This window comes from Phytophthora ramorum, assembly GCF_020800215.1.
Source record: "Phytophthora ramorum isolate Pr-102 chromosome Unknown Phyram_PR-102_s0009, whole genome shotgun sequence".
Lineage (NCBI taxonomy): Eukaryota > Oomycota > Peronosporomycetes > Peronosporales > Peronosporaceae > Phytophthora > Phytophthora ramorum.
The window spans coordinates 1154674-1172968 of record NW_027150655.1 but is presented as its reverse complement, the minus strand read 5'-3'; the positions used below and the strand labels follow the sequence as shown (position 1 = coordinate 1172968).

The window sequence follows — 18295 nt, the reverse complement described above, 5'->3', positions numbered from 1 at the left end:
ATAGTTCTGCGAGGCCAGCGACTGCGGTGATAGGGGTGGCTTCGACTTCCCACGTGAGTTACAGTGGTCCGATCTGTTCATGGCTTTGATGTTGACTACGCAGTGGTGTCTCCGGCAAATTCTCAACTGGCAGTTGTTGGTTGGACTTTTCCAAGCCGTTGAACTATTTGAAGTCCGTTTAACTCGCTTGAGACGGCATGCAAAAATAAAGCAGCATCCATACTGAGGCATTCGTGGCCATGTTTTTTCAGTCAAGGAAACGTGCAGGTTTTCATTTAGAAAATAAGCGGGGGAGCGTCTTCGTCCGCCTCCAACTCAACTTCTGGGCCTGCTGCTATCGCGTGATTCGCAGATGTTTTGGTAACTAGCGGTGTCATCTGCAACCGCCCATGAGAAGCATTATTGTCGTCGCCATCGTCTTTCTTGACCAGGCCGCGGATATTGACAGCGCCGCCATGTCGTTGGCCTGGCAAAAGATGGTTTACAGCTTGAAGCAGCTGGAGGCATTCGTAGAAAAATAACATGAATGCTGTAGATAAGTCGTAAGCAAATAGATCCGTCTTACCTCGTCCGAGATCTTCGAGGGCCGTGTAGTGGTCTTTGTCTTCGTACACGGCTTCTTCTTTGCAGTTTTGTCCTTCTCTTGCTCTTCGCGATAAAGTTGCGCACGTAGCTGTTGCGTCGGGGTAACGTGGGCTTTTGGCAGCGTCAAGCGAAGAGTGCCTGTGATCTTCGATCTCTCAGCTTTCCCAGCGTCCGAATGAACCAGTTCAGGGAACTTGAGACGCAGAACCTTGTTCTTGGCCACGATGGAGACGTACGAAGGATGAACATCCACATCCACGAGCGACGTGTCAAGGAATCGAGGCAGATCTACTTCCAAAACAATGTCGAGAATTTCGTCAGTCAGACGGAACTCCCACTTGCCTTCATTGCACTGCCGAATGGACCCGTCCGCCCGCTCTTCTTTCATTCGAGCCTTCCGCAGTGTCTCCTCGTGCTCAACCTCGGTGTTCCGTTCTTTCGGTTGGTTTTCGCGTCGCCGAGCCTCTTCTTCCTCCTTCTGCTCCGCCATCTCCAGGTACATCTCGCGACGAGTGTGCGGCGTATATGGCACCTTCTCCGTCGACGCCATCACAGACTTCTTCCCCACCTTCTCTGCTGCCTGAGCCTCTGAAATGTCAGTCGCTTGTCCGCCCACCACTTCAATCACCGCTTCATCTGTTGCAGGGCTCTCTCGATCGAGCTCCTTCTTGGCTAAAACCTTCTTGGCTTCTCTCCGAACGTACTGCTGCCTCTCTCGAAACACCTGGAGTGCCTTGATCCGGTCGCTGCGCTGGATTTCTTTGCCATCCAAGATCTCCAGCTGAGGCAGCGAGGCGATGACGTACTGCCTGAAGCCCGTTTCCCAGTCGGACTGGCAGGGATTGCCGAGCATGTAGAGCTCTCGGAGGTGGTGTAGAGACTTGAGATGGTCGACGCTGTCTTCCAGAGTGTCAAAGTCCACGAAGTTGACAGTGAGGTCCAGCTTATTGAGGAACTCGCAGCTGTGCAAGCCCTCGATCTTGCTGACGTTGTTGAGCGCCAAGTTGAGGTACCGCAGCTCCTTCATGTGCGTCAAGTCCTCTATCTTTTCGATGATGTTGTTTTGCAGGTACAGAATCCGCAGCTTGCGACACAAAGTACCGATCACCTCGACCTTCTCCAGCTCCTCTTGGTGCAGCGAAATCTCCTCGAGGCTGGAGATAATGCCTTCATTGTGCTCTGCCCTCTTGCGCAGAAGCTCCACCGTAATGCGAGGCATGATGAACTCTAGGGAAATGTATCTTTGGCGTCGTTTCGAAGAAATGCTTGTGTCGAATATTCGGCTAACTGCTATTGTACTTTATTTCGCAGAAATTTTTTTAACTGTTTATTTGAAACGTTTTAGCGCTTTTAAACGCTAAAACGTTTCAAATAAACATGAGGTAGATTTCGCCAACAATTGTTTGGGGGACAAACAAAAGGATCAAATTTGGCGTTCCGTTTGGAAGTGTCCACATCGACAATGGTTAAAATTGGGCATGAAATGCAAGTTTGCTGTCTTCGCACTATGTTACTATTTAACCTTTAGGTCAAAATCTTACCACGATCACTCAAGCCGGCGAAGACGAACGAGCGTTGACGCTCCTTCTCCATCAACCTGATGCTCGGGGCACGTCGATTAGGTAAATCACAAGACCAGGGTCTTTTATGGAGGGTGGTGGAGCTCGATTCACGTCTCTGGGTATTTTCAAGGGTCGGTCTAGGGTTGGCAATCTTTGGTCCTCACGTTCAGTGTGTCCAGGAAGCGCGATTTTCGGCGAAACTGTGAACGACCCCGTATAACAGCAGTGGTCGACGTGTATACAAGAAACATGTTCTGGATACCAGTACATACAATGTTGTGCAGCAACTGCACTTGATGACCCACCTCCAGGATCAAATCATTAAACCTGTCTTCAAATACATCCGTCGCGACACCAACCGTCTTGAAAACTCCAAACTTTGCTGCCAGTATTCACTCCTTGGTTTTTTCCTCGACTTTGTGCGAGCTGTATATTCACTTATCTAGGAAAAACGTAGGAATTCTTGCGGGCAACGAAGTCTCTTTTACTATTGGTGGAGCCATACGAACTTTTCTCCAGTCACGGTGGACTTCGAGAGCGCTTAGAAGATGCTTGACGAGCAAGGCGGAGCGTAGCTCTGAGGGACAGTTCGGATACTCGGCGCTTGCGAGTCGAAGCTAGGAGAGGCAAGTTCTCCATCCCTATCCTAAATATTGTTTTGTGCCTGCTGTTCAGTCATGTCTAATCCAGTTTCGTAGCCTACCTCTGCTGCTGATTCAGCAATACGTTTTATTAGGTTTGTCCAGTCCGAAAATGTTTTTCGCATTCGCTCACGAGGAAGATAATGCGTGCGGACTTCGCTTCAACGGTGGGTAGCCTTTTGTCCTGTCGCCAAACCACCACAACTGCCACGTTCCAAACACCCCTATCTTGGGGAACTCAAACGTCTCTGGAAGCACGTGGAATTTGCCGTTTGTTGTAACAATGCGCCATACTCGAACATGATTCTGGTGATGATAGTTGTGTTGCCTCTGCTTGAGCATGAGCAAGATCGGCGCATTCCAGTGCGCTTTCCATAGTTCTTTCTAAGACATCTCGAGTGATATTGCCTGCTGTAACCCCCTTGCTCTCTATTAGTTCACTCATGTCATCAATAAGAACTGGTGGTAGATTGTCAATAGATCGCTGGACATCTTGAAGCTGCTTGTACAGTTCCATATGTGGTGTAATTCCGGTGGGGGTCATCCACGTTTCATCACCAGCGGCCAAAGCTCCCGAAATCCCAGCCAGCATTGCTTTGTTCCGAAACAGAGCAGTAGATAGCAGTGGGTGCGATTGCGGTAGTGCCTCACGAAGAAACACCGAATGCTGTACCAAAGATGCTGTGCACAACTTAAGAATATCACTAAGCCCGCTGACTTCGTGTTGTGATGGATGCATCTCTCGAACACAGGAGCATAGAGCAGAGCTCTCGTAGGATTTGAAGTGCGGCGGCAGCATGGCAAATGCTGGACGGTTTAGAGGGAGCCCTGCAACAAAAACTGATCTCCCGCAGCTTTGTATCTGATGTAGCGATCTTGGACGCCTCCGAGCGACCATCCTACACGTAAGCAACGCTAGCGATGGACGGTCCATCAGTAGAACCACTGCAAGCGAAAATCGCAACACCTTTCCGAATTGAATGCGTTCCATAATGCGTCTGGTGCTTGAGCTCGGCGACAAGATTGCGGAGAATGTAGCTTTCTGCTCTGATCCAGGAAACAGAGGACCTGGTAACTGTGTTGGTCTGCATGCTAAATAGAGCGCGAAGGCTGTTATCCAGCATGTTTCCGGGCTAAGAGGGTTTGCATACATGTGACGGGGGTCTTTAGGGCCACTGCCCTCCTGATTGGTCTTCGACTTGTACATGATGCACCCAACACTATCGTCGTGGCTGCTCATGCTTTCGATGCATAGTACTCCGATCGGTTCATCAAGTTCCATTGGGCTATGAGAAACATGTGGGCAAAGCCGCCATCCTGTTGAGCTAGTGTGGCGCGGCACAGCCCTCGATACAACAAAAACGGTATCCGGACTCCTTTGGTGACCCCGACTGAAGCTTTGAAGCCTCCATGCGTCTGAACCCTGAAAAGAATGTAGCCATTCCCTTCTCGTAAGCTGCAGGAAGTGGAATTTCTCGACGTCGATAAAGATCCTTTATTGCGCTGCGATACCCACTTAGTCTCCCCACACTGACACGTTTCCTCTTCTCTAACAGGAAAGTCTCAAAATCTCCCGAAGAAAAGTGCGTGAGGTCGAGGTGACCTGTGCCTGTAAAATACGTCGATTCTTCGTCGCCTTTAGTTGATCGGATCCACCGAGATATAACTGCCAAGCTCCCTCGATATGCGCGCTGCGTTTTGGACGACACGCATGCATCCCGTACATCTTGCACGGTGACTTCTCTTGTTGTACTCTCAATTTGTGCAAAAGTGAGAGCTAACGATGAGTTGCTCGATTGGGAGGAGGGGGCCTGGTCACCGAAGAGAAGGCGTCCATGCTGCATGTCGAAGGCACCGACGATGGACACCACGGTGCTGAAGTGGGAGGCGAGTCGGACACAATGGAGGCCGGGGTCGAGCTGGACTCGGTGGAGGTCTTGTCGTGGGACAGTACGGTGCGCCTTCCTGTTGGCTGGGTAAGCAGGCTTCAGTGTGGCGATTTGTGGCGATTTGTGGCGATTTGTGGCGATTTGTGGCGATTTGTGGCGATTTGTGGCGATTTGTGGCGATTTGTCTGGACCGTACGCGCATGCACATGCTCGTTGGTCGGGTGAATCGGATACTTACTGTTGGCCCTGATGCAAGCTGTGATACGATCCGTCGATTCGGAATCAGCAATGCCATGATCTCTCTGCGCACTGGGGGACGTGGAGCATTGCCGGAGAGGCGTGAATGACCCCCCGAAAAGGCGAGAGGTAAAGGCGTCCATTTGGAATGCAAAATGGATCCGACAGCTGTGAGATTTGAACTCACGCGGGTTACCCCAATAGATTTCTAGTCTATCGCCTTAACCACTCGGCCAAGCTGTCGTTGAAATGGGACCAAAATCACCACACTCATCACATTCCCCCAAACCAACATCTACCCAACACCCCCAACGGCGCGCCAGACGCCCCTCTCCTCCGCATTGCTCGACGCCCACACCGACGCCCACACCGACGATGACACCGACGCCGACGCACTCTCATGTCTCTGCACACACGCACACTAGTCTACGCCGGGTGACCATGGATGGCACTCTTCTCGTGCTGGCGCCAGCTTCCGTGTCACCGACGGCTTGGTGCAAGTAGCATACAAGCAGAAGCGTGGCCACGGAGCTTGAAGACAAGAAAAGAAGGCAACAAGGTGTGTAGCTGGCTGGCAAAGCGCCAAACCAAGTGACATTTGCCGAGGAGCAAAAAGGCAAGAAGATATCGGAGGAGGGGATCGAACCCTCGATCTTGAGCGTGTTAAGCTCACGTCCTAACCACTAGACGACACCGACACTCGACGGAATCAATCACCCTCACGCCCCACAATTTTCACATACCATTTACGCCGCACACACAACGCGACTGCTCGCTCCACGCGCACCACACACATGCTTGTGCATCACCCTCAGACGCGTACCCTCCACGCATCGAAATGCCTACTCGATCAGCTACAACACAGCCACACGCATACACACTTTCGCCGCCCGGCCGCGCTGCTCCGATGCTCGTGTAGCTGCGTGCTGCCGGTTCTTCCTGCCGCTAGCCTGCCACCAGCCTGCCTCCTAACCTCTTTGCCATGCTCGGTCGGACACGCATTCGTTTGCGCTATTTACTTGAAACACTTAAGACGCTCTGGCGCATGCAATGCATGCCGGCAAGATTTCGCCAAAACCACCTCCAATACCTGTAGCTCCCTAGAAAGCGGGATGGTCTTCGGACCTTCAGCATAGTCCTCCAAGCGGCGTCCTTACTCGCGCAGATGGCCTCCTTGCTGTCGCCGCACGCAAGCCAAGTGCGATGGGATATCCCGAGGTCCTGCGCGACAGTATTGACTCGAATCCTCGCCGCTGTGCTGCGCGCCGGTTTCCGTGATGGAGCGTCGTGCACTTGTCTTGTCGTGGGACAGTACGGTGCGCCTTCCTGTTGGCTGGGTAAGCAGGCTTCAGTGTGGCGATTTGTGGGGGTTTTGCAGCGCTTCCGAATTGACCACATGCCCGATTAAGGTGTAACGCATACCGCTCCGGAGACGACTGGCGCGCGGTGGATCGCCACAACGGCTTCCCTCGGCAGACTGCCGAGCACCTCGTGAGCAGCGGCCTTGCCGAGGGTCTTCCTCGCGGAGACGTGCGAGCCACAAAGGTCACGACCGAAATTAAGGCCTCGTTGGAAGAGTGGCTGAACGAGTGCTGCTTGTACACTCTCAGCGCGATGAGAACCATGGTTCTGAACGAGTACAATGTTGTACTCTTGGAGACTATCTCGCGTCATCTGATTGACATCCTCTTCGCAGTCAAGGAGGTAACGCTTTTGCATCTACCGTATCGCAAATGTCATATCCAGCAACTTGTTGTATCCGACACGTCAAATTAGCCAATAAGAATAGAGCAAATGTCATACTTGAAAACAAATGTTATATCCGACACCAAATTGGTGGACAGCAAACCGGGACACTTTAATTGGACGGAAATGCAAGCTCCTTCAGGCTTTGTTATCTCGATCTCACTACGCAATGGGCAAGGGAAGACACAAACCTTGCTGTAGATTGACCACGTCGTCGAACGCTTAGACAACCTGGGACTACTAGATAAGAAGGTGGGTGAAGTGGCGGAGGACCAGGACTACGTTGACCGTGTTGTTAACAGCATTGAATACGCCGACGTTCAGTTTGATATCAACCTTGTGGAGCATTTGATATCTCCCTACCCACGCGGGTGGTCACATGCGCATGACTCGAGCATTATCTTGTAGGACTTCGCTGGACCCCCCCCCCCCTCTCGCTCCCTCCCTCTCGTCATCATACATCGTCTGTCGTCTGCATCGTTTACTTGATCCATCACAACACGTCACGAGAGGCAATACCCCATCGTGAACGCTTCCAGCACTCCTTTACACAGAAACATGGGCTCCTACTGTCGCGCAGGACCTCGGGATATCCCATCGCACTTGGCTTGCGTGCGGCGACAGCAAGGAGGCCATCTGCGCGAGTAAGGACGCCGCTTGGAGGACTATGCTGAAGGTCCGGAGACCATCCCGCTTTCTAGGGAGCTACAGGTATTGGAGGTGGTTTTGGCGAAATCTTGCCGGCATGCATTGCATGCGCCAGAGCGTCTTAAGTGTTTCAAGTAAATAGCGCAAACGAATGCGTGTCCGACCGAGCATGGCAAAGAGGTTAGGAGGCAGGCTGGTGGCAGGCTAGCGGCAGGAAGAACCGGCAGCACGCAGCTACACGAGCATCGGAGCAGCGCGGCCGGGCGGCGAAAGTGTGTATGCGTGTGGCTGTGTTGTAGCTGATCGAGTAGGCATTTCGATGCGTGGAGGGTACGCGTCTGAGGGTGATGCACAAGCATGTGTGTGGTGCGCGTGGAGCGAGCAGTCGCGTTGTGTGTGCGGCGTAAATGGTATGTGAAAATTGTGGGGCGTGAGGGTGATTGATTCCGTCGAGTGTCGGTGTCGTCTAGTGGTTAGGACGTGAGCTTAACACGCTCAAGATCGAGGGTTCGATCCCCTCCTCCGATATCTTCTTGCCTTTTTGCTCCTCGGCAAATGTCACTTGGTTTGGCGCTTTGCCAGCCAGCTACACACCTTGTTGCCTTCTTTTCTTGTCTTCAAGCTCCGTGGCCACGCTTCTGCTTGTATGCTACTTGCACCAAGCCGTCGGTGACACGGAAGCTGGCGCCAGCACGAGAAGAGTGCCATCCATGGTCACCCGGCGTAGACTAGTGTGCGTGTGTGCAGAGACATGAGAGTGCGTCGGCGTCGGTGTCATCGTCGGTGTGGGCGTCGGTGTGGGCGTCGAGCAATGCGGAGGAGAGGGGCGTCTGGCGCGCCGTTGGGGGTGTTGGGTAGATGTTGGTTTGGGGGAATGTGATGAGTGTGGTGATTTTGGTCCCATTTCAACGACAGCTTGGCCGAGTGGTTAAGGCGATAGACTAGAAATCTATTGGGGTAACCCGCGTGAGTTCAAATCTCACAGCTGTCGGATCCATTTTGCATTCCAAATGGACGCCTTTACCTCTCGCCTTTTCGGGGGGTCATTCACGCCTCTCCGGCAATGCTCCACGTCCCCCAGTGCGCAGAGAGATCATGGCATTGCTGATTCCGAATCGACGGGTCGTATCACAGCTTGCATCAGGGCCAACAGTAGGTATCCCATTCACCCGACCAACGAGCATGTGCATGCGCGTACGGTCCAGACAAATCGCCACAAATCGCCACAAATCGCCACAAATCGCCACAAATCGCCACAAATCGCCACAAATCACCACAAATCGCCACACTGAAGCCTGCTTACCCAGCCAACAGGAAGGCGCACCGTACTGTCCCACGACAAGACAAGTGCACGACGCTCCATCGCGGAAACCGGCGCGCAGCACAGCGGCGAGGATTCGAGTCAATACTGTCGCGCAGGACCTCGGGATATCCCATCGCACTTGGCTTGCGTGCGGCGACAGCAAGGAGGCCATCTGCGCGAGTAAGGGCGCCGCTTGGAGGACTATGCTGAAGGTCCGGAGACCATCCCGCTTTCTAGGGAGCTACAGGTATTGGAGGTGGTTTTGGCGAAATCTTGCCGGCATGCATTGCATGCGCCAGAGCGTCTTAAGTGTTTCAAGTAAATAGCGCAAACGAATGCGTGTCCGACCGAGCATGGCAAAGAGGTTAGGAGGCAGGCTGGTGGCAGGCTAGCGGCAGGAAGAACCGGCAGCACGCAGCTACACGAGCATCGGAGCAGCGCGGCCGGGCGGCGAAAGTGTGTATGCGTGTGGCTGTGTTGTAGCTGATCGAGTAGGCATTTCGATGCGTGGAGGGTACGCGTCTGAGGGTGATGCACAAGCATGTGTGTGGTGCGCGTGGAGCGAGCAGTCGCGTTGTGTGTGCGGCGTAAATGGTATGTGAAAATTGTGGGGCGTGAGGGTGATTGATTCCGTCGAGTGTCGGTGTCGTCTAGTGGTTAGGACGTGAGCTTAACACGCTCAAGATCGAGGGTTCGATCCCCTCCTCCGATATCTTCTTGCCTTTTTGCTCCTCGGCAAATGTCACTTGGTTTGGCGCTTTGCCAGCCAGCTACACACCTTGTTGCCTTCTTTTCTTGTCTTCAAGCTCCGTGGCCACGCTTCTGCTTGTATGCTACTTGCACCAAGCCGTCGGTGACACGGAAGCTGGCGCCAGCACGAGAAGAGTGCCATCCATGGTCACCCGGCGTAGACTAGTGTGCGTGTGTGCAGAGACATGAGAGTGCGTCGGCGTCGGTGTCATCGTCGGTGTGGGCGTCGGTGTGGGTGTCGAGCAATGCGGAGGAGAGGGGCGTCTGGCGCGCCGTTGGGGGTGTTGGGTAGATGTTGGTTTGGGGGAATGTGATGAGTGTGGTGATTTTGGTCCCATTTCAACGACAGCTTGGCCGAGTGGTTAAGGCGATAGACTAGAAATCTATTGGGGTAACCCGCGTGAGTTCAAATCTCACAGCTGTCGGATCCATTTTGCATTCCAAATGGACGCCTTTACCTCTCGCCTTTTCGGGGGGTCATTCACGCCTCTCCGGCAATGCTCCACGTCCCCCAGTGCGCAGAGAGATCATGGCATTGCTGATTCCGAATCGACGGATCGTATCACAGCTTGCATCAGGGCCAACAGTAAGTATCCCATTCACCCGACCAACGAGCATGTGCATGCGCGTACGGTCCAGACAAATCGCCACAAATCGCCACAAATCGCCACAAATCGCCACAAATCGCCACACTGAAGCCTGCTTACCCAGCCAACAGGAAGGCGCACCGTACTGTCCCACGGCAAGACAAGTGCACGACGCTCCATCGCGGAAACCGGCGCGCAGCACAGCGGCGAGGATTCGAGTCAATACTGTCGCGCAGGACCTCGGGATATCCCATCGCACTTGGCTTGCGTGCGGCGACAGCAAGGAGGCCATCTGCGCGAGTAAGGACGCCGCTTGGAGGACTATGCTGAAGGTCCGAAGACCATCCCGCTTTCTAGGGAGCTACAGGTATTGGAGGTGGTTTTGGCGAAATCTTGCCGGCATGCATTGCATGCGCCAGAGCGTCTTAAGTGTTTCAAGTAAATAGCGCAAACGAATGCGTGTCCGACCGAGCATGGCAAAGAGGTTAGGAGGCAGGCTGGTGGCAGGCTAGCGGCAGGAAGAACCGGCAGCACGCAGCTACACGAGCATCGGAGCAGCGCGGCCGGGCGGCGAAAGTGTGTATGCGTGTGGCTGTGTTGTAGCTGATCGAGTAGGCATTTCGATGCGTGGAGGGTACGCGTCTGAGGGTGATGCACAAGCATGTGTGTGGTGCGCGTGGAGCGAGCAGTCGCGTTGTGTGTGCGGCGTAAATGGTATGTGAAAATTGTGGGGCGTGAGGGTGATTGATTCCGTCGAGTGTCGGTGTCGTCTAGTGGTTAGGACGTGAGCTTAACACGCTCAAGATCGAGGGTTCGATCCCCTCCTCCGATATCTTCTTGCCTTTTTGCTCCTCGGCAAATGTCACTTGGTTTGGCGCTTTGCCAGCCAGCTACACACCTTGTTGCCTTCTTTTCTTGTCTTCAAGCTCCGTGGCCACGCTTCTGCTTGTATGCTACTTGCACCAAGCCGTCGGTGACACGGAAGCTAGCGCCAGCACGAGAAGAGTGCCATCCATGGTCACCCGGCGTAGACTAGTGTGCGTGTGTGCAGAGACATGAGAGTGCGTCGGCGTCGGTGTCATCGTCGGTGTGGGCGTCGGTGTGGGCGTCGAGCAATGCGGAGGAGAGGGGCGTCTGGCGCGCCGTTGGGGGTGTTGGGTAGATGTTGGTTTGGGGGAATGTGATGAGTGTGGTGATTTTGGTCCCATTTCAACGACAGCTTGGCCGAGTGGTTAAGGCGATAGACTAGAAATCTATTGGGGTAACCCGCGTGAGTTCAAATCTCACAGCTGTCGGATCCATTTTGCATTCCAAATGGACGCCTTTACCTCTCGCCTTTTCGGGGGGTCATTCACGCCTCTCCGGCAATGCTCCACGTCCCCCAGTGCGCAGAGAGATCATGGCATTGCTGATTCCGAATCGACGGATCGTATCACAGCTTGCATCAGGGCCAACAGTAAGTATCCCATTCACCCGACCAACGAGCATGTGCATGCGCGTACGGTCCAGACAAATCGCCACAAATCGCCACAAATCGCCACAAATCGCCACAAATCGCCACAAATCACCACAAATCGCCACACTGAAGCCTGCTTACCCAGCCAACAGGAAGGCGCACCGTACTGTCCCACGGCAAGACAAGTGCACGACGCTCCATCGCGGAAACCGGCGCGCAGCACAGCGGCGAGGATTCGAGTCAATACTGTCGCGCAGGACCTCGGGATATCCCATCGCACTTGGCTTGCGTGCGGCGACAGCAAGGAGGCCATCTGCGCGAGTAAGGACGCCGCTTGGAGGACTATGCTGAAGGTCCGGAGACCATCCCGCTTTCTAGGGAGCTACAGGTATTGGAGGTGGTTTTGGCGAAATCTTGCCGGCATGCATTGCATGCGCCAGAGCGTCTTAAGTGTTTCAAGTAAATAGCGCAAACGAATGCGTGTCCGACCGAGCATGGCAAAGAGGTTAGGAGGCAGGCTGGTGGCAGGCTAGCGGCAGGAAGAACCGGCAGCACGCAGCTACACGAGCATCGGAGCAGCGCGGCCGGGCGGCGAAAGTGTGTATGCGTGTGGCTGTGTTGTAGCTGATCGAGTAGGCATTTCGATGCGTGGAGGGTACGCGTCTGAGGGTGATGCACAAGCATGTGTGTGGTGCGCGTGGAGCGAGCAGTCGCGTTGTGTGTGCGGCGTAAATGGTATGTGAAAATTGTGGGGCGTGAGGGTGATTGATTCCGTCGAGTGTCGGTGTCGTCTAGTGGTTAGGACGTGAGCTTAACACGCTCAAGATCGAGGGTTCGATCCCCTCCTCCGATATCTTCTTGCCTTTTTGCTCCTCGGCAAATGTCACTTGGTTTGGCGCTTTGCCAGCCAGCTACACACCTTGTTGCCTTCTTTTCTTGTCTTCAAGCTCCGTGGCCACGCTTCTGCTTGTATGCTACTTGCACCAAGCCGTCGGTGACACGGAAGCTGGCGCCAGCACGAGAAGAGTGCCATCCATGGTCACCCGGCGTAGACTAGTGTGCGTGTGTGCAGAGACATGAGAGTGCGTCGGCGTCGGTGTCATCGTCGGTGTGGGCGTCGGTGTGGGTGTCGAGCAATGCGGAGGAGAGGGGCGTCTGGCGCGCCGTTGGGGGTGTTGGGTAGATGTTGGTTTGGGGGAATGTGATGAGTGTGGTGATTTTGGTCCCATTTCAACGACAGCTTGGCCGAGTGGTTAAGGCGATAGACTAGAAATCTATTGGGGTAACCCGCGTGAGTTCAAATCTCACAGCTGTCGGATCCATTTTGCATTCCAAATGGACGCCTTTACCTCTCGCCTTTTCGGGGGGTCATTCACGCCTCTCCGGCAATGCTCCACGTCCCCCAGTGCGCAGAGAGATCATGGCATTGCTGATTCCGAATCGACGGATCGTATCACAGCTTGCATCAGGGCCAACAGTAAGTATCCCATTCACCCGACCAACGAGCATGTGCATGCGCGTACGGTCCAGACAAATCGCCACAAATCGCCACAAATCGCCACAAATCGCCACAAATCGCCACAAATCACCACAAATCGCCACACTGAAGCCTGCTTACCCAGCCAACAGGAAGGCGCACCGTACTGTCCCACGACAAGACAAGTGCACGACGCTCCATCGCGGAAACCGGCGCGCAGCACAGCGGCGAGGATTCGAGTCAATACTGTCGCGCAGGACCTCGGGATATCCCATCGCACTTGGCTTGCGTGCGGCGACAGCAAGGAGGCCATCTGCGCGAGTAAGGACGCCGCTTGGAGGACTATGCTGAAGGTCCGGAGACCATCCCGCTTTCTAGGGAGCTACAGGTATTGGAGGTGGTTTTGGCGAAATCTTGCCGGCATGCATTGCATGCGCCAGAGCGTCTTAAGTGTTTCAAGTAAATAGCGCAAACGAATGCGTGTCCGACCGAGCATGGCAAAGAGGTTAGGAGGCAGGCTGGTGGCAGGCTAGCGGCAGGAAGAACCGGCAGCACGCAGCTACACGAGCATCGGAGCAGCGCGGCCGGGCGGCGAAAGTGTGTATGCGTGTGGCTGTGTTGTAGCTGATCGAGTAGGCATTTCGATGCGTGGAGGGTACGCGTCTGAGGGTGATGCACAAGCATGTGTGTGGTGCGCGTGGAGCGAGCAGTCGCGTTGTGTGTGCGGCGTAAATGGTATGTGAAAATTGTGGGGCGTGAGGGTGATTGATTCCGTCGAGTGTCGGTGTCGTCTAGTGGTTAGGACGTGAGCTTAACACGCTCAAGATCGAGGGTTCGATCCCCTCCTCCGATATCTTCTTGCCTTTTTGCTCCTCGGCAAATGTCACTTGGTTTGGCGCTTTGCCAGCCAGCTACACACCTTGTTGCCTTCTTTTCTTGTCTTCAAGCTCCGTGGCCACGCTTCTGCTTGTATGCTACTTGCACCAAGCCGTCGGTGACACGGAAGCTGGCGCCAGCACGAGAAGAGTGCCATCCATGGTCACCCGGCGTAGACTAGTGCGTGTGTGTGCAGAGACATGAGAGTGCGTCGGCGTCGGTGTCATCGTCGGTGTGGGCGTCGGTGTGGGTGTCGAGCAATGCGGAGGAGAGGGGCGTCTGGCGCGCCGTTGGGGGTGTTGGGTAGATGTTGGTTTGGGGGAATGTGATGAGTGTGGTGATTTTGGTCCCATTTCAACGACAGCTTGGCCGAGTGGTTAAGGCGATAGACTAGAAATCTATTGGGGTAACCCGCGTGAGTTCAAATCTCACAGCTGTCGGATCCATTTTGCATTCCAAATGGACGCCTTTACCTCTCGCCTTTTCGGGGGGTCATTCACGCCTCTCCGGCAATGCTCCACGTCCCCCAGTGCGCAGAGAGATCATGGCATTGCTGATTCCGAATCGACGGATCGTATCACAGCTTGCATCAGGGCCAACAGTAAGTATCCCATTCACCCGACCAACGAGCATGTGCATGCGCGTACGGTCCAGACAAATCGCCACAAATCGCCACAAATCGCCACAAATCGCCACAAATCGCCACAAATCACCACAAATCGCCACACTGAAGCCTGCTTACCCAGCCAACAGGAAGGCGCACCGTACTGTCCCACGACAAGACAAGTGCACGACGCTCCATCGCGGAAACCGGCGCGCAGCACAGCGGCGAGGATTCGAGTCAATACTGTCGCGCAGGACCTCGGGATATCCCATCGCACTTGGCTTGCGTGCGGCGACAGCAAGGAGGCCATCTGCGCGAGTAAGGACGCCGCTTGGAGGACTATGCTGAAGGTCCGGAGACCATCCCGCTTTCTAGGGAGCTACAGGTATTGGAGGTGGTTTTGGCGAAATCTTGCCGGCATGCATTGCATGCGCCAGAGCGTCTTAAGTGTTTCAAGTAAATAGCGCAAACGAATGCGTGTCCGACCGAGCATGGCAAAGAGGTTAGGAGGCAGGCTGGTGGCAGGCTAGCGGCAGGAAGAACCGGCAGCACGCAGCTACACGAGCATCGGAGCAGCGCGGCCGGGCGGCGAAAGTGTGTATGCGTGTGGCTGTGTTGTAGCTGATCGAGTAGGCATTTCGATGCGTGGAGGGTACGCGTCTGAGGGTGATGCACAAGCATGTGTGTGGTGCGCGTGGAGCGAGCAGTCGCGTTGTGTGTGCGGCGTAAATGGTATGTGAAAATTGTGGGGCGTGAGGGTGATTGATTCCGTCGAGTGTCGGTGTCGTCTAGTGGTTAGGACGTGAGCTTAACACGCTCAAGATCGAGGGTTCAATCCCCTCCTCCGATATCTTCTTGCCTTTTTGCTCCTCGGCAAATGTCACTTGGTTTGGCGCTTTGCCAGCCAGCTACACACCTTGTTGCCTTCTTTTCTTGTCTTCAAGCTCCGTGGCCACGCTTCTGCTTGTATGCTACTTGCACCAAGCCGTCGGTGACACGGAAGCTGGCGCCAGCACGAGAAGAGTGCCATCCATGGTCACCCGGCGTAGACTAGTGCGTGTGTGTGCAGAGACATGAGAGTGCGTCGGCGTCGGTGTCATCGTCGGTGTGGGCGTCGGTGTGGGTGTCGAGCAATGCGGAGGAGAGGGGCGTCTGGCGCGCCGTTGGGGGTGTTGGGTAGATGTTGGTTTGGGGGAATGTGATGAGTGTGGTGATTTTGGTCCCATTTCAACGACAGCTTGGCCGAGTGGTTAAGGCGATAGACTAGAAATCTATTGGGGTAACCCGCGTGAGTTCAAATCTCACAGCTGTCGGATCCATTTTGCATTCCAAATGGACGCCTTTACCTCTCGCCTTTTCGGGGGGTCATTCACGCCTCTCCGGCAATGCTCCACGTCCCCCAGTGCGCAGAGAGATCATGGCATTGCTGATTCCGAATCGACGGATCGTATCACAGCTTGCATCAGGGCCAACAGTAAGTATCCCATTCACCCGACCAACGAGCATGTGCATGCGCGTACGGTCCAGACAAATCGCCACAAATCGCCACAAATCACCACAAATCGCCACACTGAAGCCTGCTTACCCAGCCAACAGGAAGGCGCACCGTACTGTCCCACGACAAGACAAGTGCACGACGCTCCATCGCGGAAACCGGCGCGCAGCACAGCGGCGAGGATTCGAGTCAATACTGTCGCGCAGGACCTCGGGATATCCCATCGCACTTGGCTTGCGTGCGGCGACAGCAAGGAGGCCATCTGCGCGAGTAAGGACGCCGCTTGGAGGACTATGCTGAAGGTCCGGAGACCATCCCGCTTTCTAGGGAGCTACAGGTATTGGAGGTGGTTTTGGCGAAATCTTGCCGGCATGCATTGCATGCGCCAGAGCGTCTTAAGTGTTTCAAGTAAATAGCGCAAACGAATGCGTGTCCGACCGAGCATGGCAAAGAGGTTAGGAGGCAGGCTGGTGGCAGGCTAGCGGCAGGAAGAACCGGCAGCACGCAGCTACACGAGCATCGGAGCAGCGCGGCCGGGCGGCGAAAGTGTGTATGCGTGTGGCTGTGTTGTAGCTGATCGAGTAGGCATTTCGATGCGTGGAGGGTACGCGTCTGAGGGTGATGCACAAGCATGTGTGTGGTGCGCGTGGAGCGAGCAGTCGCGTTGTGTGTGCGGCGTAAATGGTATGTGAAAATTGTGGGGCGTGAGGGTGATTGATTCCGTCGAGTGTCGGTGTCGTCTAGTGGTTAGGACGTGAGCTTAACACGCTCAAGATCGAGGGTTCGATCCCCTCCTCCGATATCTTCTTGCCTTTTTGCTCCTCGGCAAATGTCACTTGGTTTGGCGCTTTGCCAGCCAGCTACACACCTTGTTGCCTTCTTTTCTTGTCTTCAAGCTCCGTGGCCACGCTTCTGCTTGTATGCTACTTGCACCAAGCCGTCGGTGACACGGAAGCTGGCGCCAGCACGAGAAGAGTGCCATCCATGGTCACCCGGCGTAGACTAGTGCGTGTGTGTGCAGAGACATGAGAGTGCGTCGGCGTCGGTGTCATCGTCGGTGTGGGCGTCGGTGTGGGTGTCGAGCAATGCGGAGGAGAGGGGCGTCTGGCGCGCCGTTGGGGGTGTTGGGTAGATGTTGGTTTGGGGGAATGTGATGAGTGTGGTGATTTTGGTCCCATTTCAACGACAGCTTGGCCGAGTGGTTAAGGCGATAGACTAGAAATCTATTGGGGTAACCCGCGTGAGTTCAAATCTCACAGCTGTCGGATCCATTTTGCATTCCAAATGGACGCCTTTACCTCTCGCCTTTTCGGGGGGTCATTCACGCCTCTCCGGCAATGCTCCACGTCCCCCAGTGCGCAGAGAGATCATGGCATTGCTGATTCCGAATCGACGGATCGTATCACAGCTTGCATCAGGGCCAACAGTAAGTATCCCATTCACCCGACCAACGAGCATGTGCATGCGCGTACGGTCCAGACAAATCGCCACAAATCGCCACAAATCGCCACAAATCGCCACAAATCGCCACAAATCGCCACACTGAAGCCTGCTTACCCAGCCAACAGGAAGGCGCACCGTACTGTCCCACGACAAGACAAGTGCACGACGCTCCATCGCGGAAACCGGCGCGCAGCACAGCGGCGAGGATTCGAGTCAATACTGTCGCGCAGGACCTCGGGATATCCCATCGCACTTGGCTTGCGTGCGGCGACAGCAAGGAGGCCATCTGCGCGAGTAAGGACGCCGCTTGGAGGACTATGCTGAAGGTCCGAAGACCATCCCGCTTTCTAGGGAGCTACAGGTATTGGAGGTGGTTTTGGCGAAATCTTGCCGGCATGCATTGCATGCGCCAGAGCGTCTTAAGTGTTTCAAGTAAATAGCGCAAACGAATGCGTGTCCGACCGAGCATGGCAAAGAGGTTAGGAGGCAGGCTGGTGGCAGGCTAGCGGCAGGAAGAACCGGCAGCACGCAGCTACACGAGCATCGGAGCAGCGCGGCCGGGCGGCGAAAGTGTGTATGCGTGTGGCTGTGTTGTAGCTGATCGAGTAGGCATTTCGATGCGTGGAGGGTACGCGTCTGAGGGTGATGCACAAGCATGTGTGTGGTGCGCGTGGAGCGAGCAGTCGCGTTGTGTGTGCGGCGTAAATGGTATGTGAAAATTGTGGGGCGTGAGGGTGATTGATTCCGTCGAGTGTCGGTGTCGTCTAGTGGTTAGGACGTGAGCTTAACACGCTCAAGATCGAGGGTTCGATCCCCTCCTCCGATATCTTCTTGCCTTTTTGCTCCTCGGCAAATGTCACTTGGTTTGGCGCTTTGCCAGCCAGCTACACACCTTGTTGCCTTCTTTTCTTGTCTTCAAGCTCCGTGGCCACGCTTCTGCTTGTATGCTACTTGCACCAAGCCGTCGGTGACACGGAAGCTGGCGCCAGCACGAGA

The 18295-nt window shown here is 54.8% G+C and overlaps 1 protein-coding gene across 1 annotated transcript; it reads right to left on the bottom strand.

The window, feature by feature from the left end:
- Positions 1-275: 275 nt before the first annotated feature.
- Positions 276-1804, bottom strand: KRP23_10051 (Dynein axonemal assembly factor 11; the record flags this gene model as incomplete). Its single annotated transcript, XM_067895686.1, has 2 exons — positions 276-497; positions 566-1804. The coding sequence occupies 2 exons, from the start codon at positions 1802-1804 to the stop codon at positions 276-278; spliced, it is 1461 nt and encodes a 486-aa protein (XP_067741880.1).
- Between the last annotated feature and the right edge of the window lie 16491 nt (positions 1805-18295).